Source organism: Xenopus laevis, chromosome 4S (assembly GCF_017654675.1).
Source record: "Xenopus laevis strain J_2021 chromosome 4S, Xenopus_laevis_v10.1, whole genome shotgun sequence".
Taxonomy (NCBI): domain Eukaryota; kingdom Metazoa; phylum Chordata; class Amphibia; order Anura; family Pipidae; genus Xenopus; species Xenopus laevis.
In genome coordinates this window covers 22,022,680-22,033,321 of record NC_054378.1, presented here as the reverse complement: position 1 = coordinate 22,033,321, position 10,642 = coordinate 22,022,680, and the positions used below count along the sequence as shown (strand labels likewise).

The 10,642-nt window shown below is 44.8% G+C and overlaps 1 protein-coding gene across 1 annotated transcript; it reads left to right on the top strand.

The window, feature by feature from the left end:
• Nucleotides 1-1,014: 1,014 nt before the first annotated feature.
• On the top strand, nt 1,015-5,897 carry cyp2r1.S (cytochrome P450 family 2 subfamily R member 1 S homeolog). Its single transcript, XM_018260362.2, has 4 exons — nt 1,015-1,492; nt 4,185-4,326; nt 4,488-5,120; nt 5,456-5,897. The coding sequence occupies exons 1-4, from the start codon at nt 1,214-1,216 to the stop codon at nt 5,695-5,697; spliced, it is 1,296 nt and encodes a 431-aa protein (XP_018115851.1). The 5' UTR covers nt 1,015-1,213; the 3' UTR covers nt 5,698-5,897.
• The last annotated feature ends 4,745 nt before the right edge of the window (nt 5,898-10,642 follow it).

Here is a 10,642-nt window from a genome sequence, read left to right as displayed (position 1 = left end):
AATTGAGCCATTTTGCAAGGTCAGTTATTCTGAGCGGAGAAACCCAGGAGCAGGCAGCTGTTAGAGAGAATTCCTCACTGATTGACACAATACGGAATAAAGATGGAGGCCAAACTGAGGAACCTTTCCCTCAAGGGACACGGAGTGACAGCGAGTCACTGGGACCAACAAAAAGAAACAGATTTTTTGGTTTTACTGAGTAAAATGTGATTATAATATAGACATTTATACTAATTTACCTGCAAGTGTTGCAATCTGGGAAATGTCTTTATGGCCATCAACCTATCAGATCATTCTCTTATCTGGCCCACCCAGGAAACCCATAAAGATTAGCTTGTTTGCACCATAAAACCAGTCATGTGACCCAGAATATGGAGAGGAAAGGCCAAGTTATTATCTCCCATTGGACTAAGGCACTGGAACAATTGCTACTAGTTTTAACTTCCCTCCTAAATTTTCCCAACATAATTATAATCCACACCTAAACATATGGGTGGGTAAGGCTTATTGTGTGATCAGAAGATTCCTTCTCTGTATATTTGTATTTATACATATGGGAGGAGGTGCCATATTGATTCCCTTAGACAGTACAGTATGAGGTTATAGCTTATTGTGTGCCCATTCCTTCTATGTATATTTCTATTTATTACAAATATATAATATAAGAGGAATGGGTTACTGCCTGCTCTGCTCTCATTTCCCTACAGAAATAGGGATTGGTAGCACTAGATAGGTGCCTAATATATAGGGACAGAGACAAGAGGAAAGTGTTGGAAAAGGGTTACTGTCTGCTCTGCTGTTTCCTAAAACACTACTTTCTTTTAAGCACAATTCTTCTATATCTAAATGAGTATAATGCACTGGTACGTTTTTATTGATTAGATAATATGTCTCCTTTAAGACGGATTAGTAACTACTGAACTGTAACCCAACAATATTAGCTGCACCTGCCTGTGAAGCGACTCAGCGCTGTAAAACCACCAACACAAAGACAGGAGCCCAACACAGTGAGAAGCCGGTGATCCCTCCTACTGATACAGTTGCATACGGAGGAGGAGCTCGGGCGGAAATTTAGCCAATCAGAGATACGGGAGGCGGCAGTAAGGGCGGAAGTCGTTTGTACCTGCACGTGGCTCTCTATTAACTCTGCCCGTAAGGTGTAGCCACTGGGAGGAGTTAGGGGAGTGAAGGCTTGAAGCGGCGCGGGTTCCCAATGGGACGGTCATGGCTCCCTGCGCAGCAGAAGCAGCGAGAGAGGGGCCCTTGGGAACCAGGTACCATGTTCTCCCCGGTCCCGCTCATGGCGTTTGTTGCGGCCGCCGCCGCCGCCTCTCTACTGCTTGTTGGGTTCCTGCTTCGACAAATGGTAAAGCAGAAGCGACCCCGCGGCTTCCCCCCGGGCCCCCCAGGAATCCCCCTGATTGGGAACATCCTGGCCTTGGCCTCCGACCCCCACGTCTACATGAAGAAGCAAAGTAAGATCCACGGCCAGGTATTTCCCTGTCCCCCCTCTCTCTCTCTCTATAGAGCCTGGGGGTCACCGACCCACTGTAGTGCTGTTGTATTGCTCTGATAATCTTCATTTACTGCCCCCGACTTCTTTATATTCCCCATACACTACCCCCGACTTCTTTAGATTCCCCATACACTGCCCCATCTCAGTACTGTTGGTTGATAGTTTTACTAATCCCTATCTGATATAATCTGTGTATTTTACTGCCCCCACGTTTATAGTGTCTTTTATAGTAACGCCCACCACATATACATCTAATTCCCATGTATATGATCTGTATATATTTCTCTTTATTCTATGGCACATTTATATCAGTATATGTGTCTGTAAAATATTATATATGGTCTGTGTAATGTATAGAATGTATAGTGTGTGTTGGTCACATGCAGGGGAGCAGCTGGTTACAATGTGACATATTACAGTTCCCAGGATAGAATTCTGTATATACAGTAATGTCCAAGTCACATGGAACAGAAATGTGCAGGTAAAAGATGATCACGATCTGTAACGTTGTCTAAAGACAGAATAACAGCACTGCTGGAAAGGCCTGTGACTGATTCTCTAGAAAGGTGAAGGGAAAGATTAGCTAAACTAGGGCAATCGCAACTACTGAACTTTATAAAATATCACGAAATATGAACTTCCCATGTCACAGAAAGTAACTTATTTAACTATTCTATTCCCTTTAACTTGCAACTTGTACAAACAGAATTGTACTCACCCTGTGAGTGTTTCTAGCAAATCGTTATATTTAACTCCGGGGCAGAGGCCGTGCAAAGAGATGATGAAATCTGGAGCTGAATTTACTCAAGTAACACTTCTCTATTTACAGGCCAAGTCATCCTTGAAATTTCCTTCATTCAAAATATATAGAGGAGTAACAGTCACCCTGCTATAGTTCCAGGGGTACCCAGGGCACAAATAAGCACTCACCCCACATCTCCCCCTAACTGGCCTTCAGGCTGGGCCCCCTTAGCTCATAACAAGGTTACAGATATATAGAAACATTTGGTTAACAGTAACCCTGCTATGGTTCATGGGGTACCCAGGGCACAAATGAACACTCACCCCAAATCTCCCCCTAACTGGCTTTCAGGCTGGGCCCCCTTAGCTCATAACAAGGTTACAGATATATAGAAACATTGGGTTAACAGTAACCCTGCTATGGTTCATGGGGTACCCAGGGCACAAATAAACACTCACCCCAAATCTCCCCCTAACTGGCCTTCAGGCTGGGCCCCCTTAGCTCATAAAGTTACAGACGTATAGAAACATTGGGGTAACAGTCACCCTGCTATAGTTCCAGGGGTACCCAGGGCACAAATAAGCACAGTCACCCCAAATCTTCCCCTAACAGGCCTTCAGGCTGGGCCCCCTTAGCTCATAACAAGGTTACAGATATATAGAAACATTGGGGTAACAGTCACCCAGCTAAAGTTCCAGGGGTACCCAGGGCACAAATAACCCCTGACCCCAAATCTCCCCATAACTGACCTTCAGGCTGGGTTCCCTTAGCTCATAACAAGGTTACAGATATATAGAAACCTTGGGGTAACAGTCACATGACATATAAGTATCATGAAATACTGTATGAACTTCTCATGTCACAGGAAGTAACTTGTTATTTAACTCTTCTTTTCCATTCAACAGCTCTCTCTTTAACCCCAGTGTTTTTTTTTTTAAATGTAATTCATAGAAATGTGAATAATAGTGTTGTACCACATTCAGTGCAACTTGTACAAACAGAATTCTACTCACCCTGTGAATGTTTCTAGCAAATCTTTATATTTAGCTCAGGGGCAGAGCAAAGGGATGATGAAATCTAGAGCTGAATTTACTCCAAGTTACACTTCTATATCCACATGCCAAGTCATCCTTGGAATTTCCTACATTCATAACAAGATATATAGAGGGGTAACAGTCACCCTGCTATTGTTCCAGGGGTACCCAGGGCACAAATAATCATTCACCCAGAATCTCCCCTTAACTGGCCTTCAGGCTGGGCCCCCTTAGCTCATAACAAGGTTACAGATATATAGAAACATTGGGGTAACAGTCACCCTGCTATAGTTCCAGGGGTACCCAGCGCACAAATAAGCGCTCACCTTGTTACTAACACTTGAGGCTGTGAGTGCACACTTGGCTCACTGTTAAACGCACTCGCTGACCCTGTGAGAGAGAACACGGAAAGGAAACCTGAGGGAAACTGGAGAGTGATGCAGGTCAGTGAGTAGTGACACGGATCAGCGCTTGAGTAAACTTTCCAAGGACACAGTGTGAAACACAAGCTGCGCTGAACAGCTGCACTAATGGTGCAAAAAAACTCCCCCCAGGGTGAAATCATATCAACAAAACTCCCACCTGATCACTTGGGGTGCCACTGTGTGTATTGATATTCCTGTCACTCATCCAATGGGGTAACAGAATAGGGAAGTTAGTAGTGATCACCCTATAGCCCAGTCACACCTTGCCACCCTGCTCAGAGAGGCACCCCTATGGACTTGTGCTGGGATAACCCAGACTGTATATTCTCCTGTACTGCTTGAGCCGGTCACAGAATTTTTGCTCTGCAATGGTGCCTAGGGCTCTGAGGATTGTTTGAGGGATTCACCAATCAAGTGTGAGCTTTTTATCCTTCTCCCTATTCCAAGTAACACTGTTTCCCTCTCAGATTTTTAGTTTGGATTTGGGGGGGATATCCACTGTGGTGCTGAATGGATACGATGCAGTGAAGGAATGCCTGGTGCGTCAGAGTGACGTCTTCGCGGACCGTCCATCCCTCCCACTGTTCAAGAAACTGACAAAAATGGGAGGTAGGTGTCAGCAAAAAATATTAAGGGGATGAAATTTTAGTAGGATATTACACAGAATCTCTGACTGTAAGGGAAGCTTTGTGTGACTATGGGAGTAAGTAAGGAAGCTTACCTTGGTGGTCATGTCTGTTTCCCTACCTACTTACATTTTTGGCTTTCAGGCCTCCTCAATGCAAAGTATTGTCGCTGTTGGACAGAACATCGCAAGTTGGCTGTCAACTGTTTCCGTAACTTCAGGTACAGCCAGAAGTCCTTTGAGAACAAGATTTCGGAGGAGTGCCTCTTCTTTCTCGATGCCGTTGACACCTATAAAGGGAAGTCATTCGACCCCAAGCACCTGGTCACCATCGCCGTTTCCAACATGTCCAACCTGATCCTGTTTGGTGAGCGATTCTGCTACAGCGACACCGATTTTCTCCACATGATCGAAATCTTCAGCGAGAACATTGAGCTGGCCACCAGCGCCTGGGTCTTCCTCTACAACGCCTTTCCTATTATTGGTCTCCTGCCTTTCGGGAAGCACCAGCAACTCTTCCGAAATGCTTCCGAGGTCTACGACTTCCTCCTCCAAATAATCGAGCGATTCTCTGAAAACCGCCAACCACAGTCACCCCGCCACTTCATTGACGCGTATATGGATGTGATGGAGAGGAATGAGGCGGACCCTGACAGCACCTACTCCATGGAGAATCTGATCTTCTCGGTCGGGGAACTCATCATTGCCGGAACGGAAACCACCACCAACGTGCTGAGATGGGCCATGCTCTTCATGGCACTTTATCCAAACATACAGGGTGAGTCACCCTATATCCAGGAAGAGAGGTTCTTATCTCATTGAGAAGCATATAGTTCTTATGGCAGTGGTTCTCAAACCTGTGTCAGTTGAAGGCCACATTGCAGGTCCAACCTTTTGTGAGGACCCTCCTATCTTCCTATATCTTTACCCAGCCCTTGGTGTATCAGTCAGTCATTAAGCTACATCTCCAAGAATGTCTTGGACACCAATTACTTATTTTTCCCAAATCTCACCCTAACTGTCCTTCAAGTTGGGCTTTCAGGTGTATCTGAGAGAGTAGATGGCCATTTTCCAGACCCTACTCCAACATGTTTGCCTCTTCTAATTTGTCAGGACAAGTTCAGAAGGAAATAGATAAAGTCGTTGGACTGAACCGAATTCCAACATTGGAGGAGAAATCCAAGATGCCCTACACAGAGGCCGTGCTGCATGAAATCATATTCCTGGTTGTAACGGCTTTGACTGGAGCAGTATGTAGATTTAATGGGGGGGGGGTTCACCAGCTCATGTCTGAACAACTTCACTGGAGCTGCGGATGCACAGCGAACAGGCTTTTACTTCAAGTGCAACAATAAGAAGACAGTGTCGATACTTTGTATTTTATTCACCAAAGGGGAACCAAGTAATTATTCTCTGGGACACCAAAAAACACCCAGCACTTGCTTAGGCCTCAGAAGGGGGTCCAATTTAACTTATCATTCCCAAATGTACCTTTTTAAAATATATGCTTTTTATTCCATTAATCAATGCAATTTTTAAATAAATGGATCCAGTACATGTTTGCTTCCTTTGCACTGATAAGGATCTGTGCAGTCACTGGGACAGAATTCTCTGTTATACAGACAGCTAGAATGTCAGCTGCCATAAAGCAGGACAGGACTGCTGCTTCCAATGGGGAGCAGATGGGATCTGTGCAGCCACTGGGACAGAATGCTCTGTTATACAGATAGCTAGAATCTCAGCTGCCATAAAGAAGGGCAGGAATGCTGCTTCCAATGGGGATCTGATAGGATTTTTTTTATTTAGTATAAACTTATCAACTTACAATAATCAGCTCAGCTAAATCAAACTTGTTTGCAACTATGCACCATAAATAAGTAAAAAAATGGCTTTGGCTTAGCAGTTTCTTCTACCACCATACACCAAACCCTCAGAGTCCTTCCTCTGTCCATAATTCCCTCCCAAAAACCCAACCCTGGCAAAGTTTTTCCCTTTGCCCATGAAAGGGGGTTTCTCCCTCCCCACCCACCCCTTCACCACCTTTTTATTAGTGGGCCATCGCAGGACACATATAATGCTGAGCTTGCAGAACTTGTCCGCTGAAAAGCATGAGCTGGTGGTGTTACTGTGTCTGTTTTTTCCTCCCTCTGGGCACTTTTGCCAGGACACATCTTAGAGGATAGAAAGAGAAAAGGGTCAGACATCACAAGCATTAGCAACATAAAAGCTTCAGTATAAATCACACATTCACACCTCTCCATTTGGATGCATTCAGGCAGCTTTGCTTAACCTCTCTTTCCCTCAGGAAACCCAAATCAGCCACCACAGACTTCACTATTTGGTCTATAACAACATCCTCATGGCTAATGGACCTTCTGCAGCAGAACTGCCATAGGTGGTACCTCATGTCGGATTTATGCTCCTATAGTCCTCCACGGATATAAAATTCTCAGCCACGATGAGTAAGTCCCTCTTGGATTTGAATAAATACTTACTCAAATCGAGCCTGGCCCCGAAGTTCCCCCTGGGCCTGACTTGAACCAAACAGATTCTCTCAGGAAATTAACCAGACAGCTTTATTTGAGGTATACATTAATACAGAGTATTAAATAATAGCTCACACATCCTGAAAGCTCGTGAGGACGTTGGGGGACAATAAGCAATACAACTGATGACTATTTAACCATTTCTTCTTCCATGGGGCTGATCCAGAGGCATCCAATTATCATTATTGTTTTAGCATAACTGTGTCACTATTTCCATCTTAGGGACAGACTCACAGTCTCAGTACAAAAGCCAAATAAGGTGCAACTAAGTGTCCAGAATGGTATCTATGCTGTAGTTTCTGAGACGATGTGTCTTGCTTGGCCTTGCACTATACTTGCGACATGAGACAACAGATGTATTCCTTGTTCTGTGCAAACATTCTACATTCTAATAACATAATGGCCTTTAACCTTGAGCTTCTTCTACAACACAGCAATTCTGTACTACTGTTCCATAATCTTTGTTCTTTGATAATAACCACTTATGGCTTAAATCTAAAACCCTGATATCTACACCTCATCCCCGATATTATTATATACACTGTCCCTCTAACCAGGGGGTGTGGAACAGACAGAACACCATAAGCCACATTGGCACAGGACAATTGTTTGATGTTGGGCACTTTGAGGGCCTCTGCCAGCCTACAAAGTGGAGAGCCATCTAATGAATGTTCCCGGGATGCCATATTTTGTCAAAACGGCCCACAGATGCATATGATCTGTAATAGTAAGGATCACCCCAAAGATGCTCTGCCCTATCACAGTGCAGAACTGTGCAGGAGATAACAATATGCCTGAAAATGAACTCAATCTAGTAAAAAGTATCCCTACAAGAAGCTTCCTATCTGTGTCAACGTGCTTTGGATCCTTGCCTTTTGACAGCAGGATCAAGGAGGATTCTCTCATAGAGGGGGGTAAGATAACCCCTTCCCCCCTTCTCTACGAGAACCAGAGCCAGCTGATCTTTAAATTTCTTATAAAATTCAGCTGTAAGGCCATCCGGTCCTGGAGCCTTCTTTTTAGCGAGGCAGTCAATGGCAGCTTTGACCTTGTCCTCCGTGATCTCAGCTGTCAAAAGCTCAAAGTCCAAATTGGTTACATCAGGCCCTGGGGTTGCCTCCAGGAAGGATGAAGTCCTCCCCTTATCCAAAGCCTTGGCCCAGAACAGAGAACCGTAGAAATCTTTCACTATCCCAAGGATGCCCCCCCCTTGATGTTTGCAACTCACCCTTGGGATTGATCAGACCGGTGATCAGTTTTCGCTCCCAAAATTCTCTTTGCAGTTTAAAATGGGGTCCCGGGAGTGAAAAGTCCCGTAGACCCTTTCCTGCACAAGAGATTTGTACCGGCTATACCGACATTCTCTGATCTGGGCCTTCAGCTGGGTAATTTTTGACCCAACCACCCCATCCGAAATAGAGGACTCCAACCTCTTTAAAAGAGTCAGGTACTTCTTATACCTATTACCCTCCCTACGTACAGGTAGCTTACGAAAGAAGGTCCGGAATGAGAATTTGGAATCCTCCCACCATGATGACACAGAGTTGTAAAAATCGACTCACCCTCCAGGGAATTCACACTCAGCCACCACAGACCCTTACCCTTCACTGGAATAGATGAGGCTCCCACAGTAAATGAGTGTCAAGTGATCAGAGTACTCTACCCCAACTTCCTTCACATCAGTAAACTCCTCATCGGCCCTGACAAAAGCCATATCTAGATGGCTGCTTCTTTTTGCACATCTATAGGTATGTGACGCCTTCCTGCCACCCCAGGTTGCAACATCAACCAGACCAGCCTGCTGAATAAGCATGTTTAAATAATAACTTTCTGATTTTCTCATTTTACCAGAAAAATCTTCTGGTCCAAGGATTGAAATGACCAGCCAGGATGACTAGAAGAGAAGTGTGCAGAAAAGGTCTAACTTCAACTAGCAGAGCCCTCCTGGCTGCCATAGACTGCGGCCCATAGATGTTTATAAGACGGAAACGACTTCCGCTTATCGTGACATCCCGTAGCAAACAACGGCCCACCTGGATCTCAAGCAAACCGTGTACTGTAATATTGAGGCCACCCCAAAACAGTATTGCTACTCCCCCACATGGTTCCTCTGCTATAGACCAGAAGGAAGGCCCATGTCGCCAATCAGCTCTTACCTTTCTAATATCTGCCTGAGGAAAAGGGTGACTATATTATGATAGGCCTCAGGGCAACTCCTATGCACATGTTCCATGCACCTGATTAACACATGTTTCTGCAACATTACCAATTGTATCCTCATCAAAAACCTTAAAGTGGACCTGTCACCCAGACACAAAAATATATAATAAAAGTCCTTTTCAAATTAAACATGAAATCCAATTTCTATATTTTTATTAAAGCATTCGTAGCTGTTGTAAACTCATTTAAAAATCTCAGCTGTCAATCAAATATTGTCTGACCCACCTCTATGCCATGGGCATAGAGGTGGGGCAGACAATTACTTTTACTTTCCATTCAGCACTGCAGTTTCATCCACCCCTCTTACCTGAATAGATTCTACCTCCACTCTCTGCTGTACCTGATCTGACTGACTCTCTATATGACCAACTTGCTCCACCTCTAACCCCGTCTCCTGATTCACAGACTCTTCAGCTGCATTCTCTTGTCCAGGCTGCACAACCTCACTCTCACTCACTTATGCCTCTTCAGCTTGACTCACTTCCATCTGCTCACACTTATTCCCATCTGTGTCAGTTGCCACACTCTCAGTCACACTCATAACCACTTCATGCCGCACACACAGTCGCCACTTCCATTTTGCCTTCAGATTCTGGGCCACTCTCAGCTGCTTTACAGGAGACCTTCTTGCCCTCTGCTTGATTCTGGCGTCGGACACTTGGATCTTCTGATGGTCTCACTGCTGCTTTAGGCAACTCTGAAAAGTCCTGATCAGATGAAATCTCATAGGCGGTTTGAGACGAATCCTCATACCGTAGCTTAGGTCTTGTGCTGGTTTGTGGCAGATTCACTTAAACAAACTTTTCTGCCCTTTTTTTCTTCTTTTATTGCTCATGAATTTCCTTCTCATCAAAAGCCATGTTTTGCCAATTGACTCTCTGCCAATTGACACTTCATCGTTGCTGCTGCCGCGATGGAGGCAATGGTTTTGCAAACTGGTTCACTCTCAGAAGTGGCCGGACTGTTGGAGGTACTGGATTGGGTCTGGCGCCGCCCAGTAGCAGGATGTGGATAAGCTGCTTTATAACCAGAACACCGACTCAAACCTTTGGTTGTTCTGATATATTTCTTTCTACACCCTGACTTTCCCATACAGTTGGTTTATTCGCTTGTCAATGTTGCTCATTTCATTGAACAAACTCATAAGGTTTCTTTTTCCTGTTCAGGTCTGTTTCCTTCCCATCAGACAGGGATATGAGGTTATGCAGACACTTTATTGATATCTGAAGTTTTTTTTCTGGTTCTGTAATGTCTGTAGCTCCTTTAAGGCTTCTGCAACCTCCTCTGCAGCGATTGGCTCATCTTTGCCTTTAATCTTGCCTTTGCATGGAATGGCTCCTTTGCTTGGCTTTGCCACTGTTGCTTAGAATGTTGGCTCCTCCCCCGTCTTCCTCACAAGCTGTTCCTCCTGCACATTCTCCCCCTGGTGTTTGAGTTGTACCATTTGCTGCACCTACACAGGTGAGAGGCTCAGTTTGACTGACAGGAGCCTTTGTGATGTCATTGCCGACGCCTCAACTCCTTGTGCAGTGTT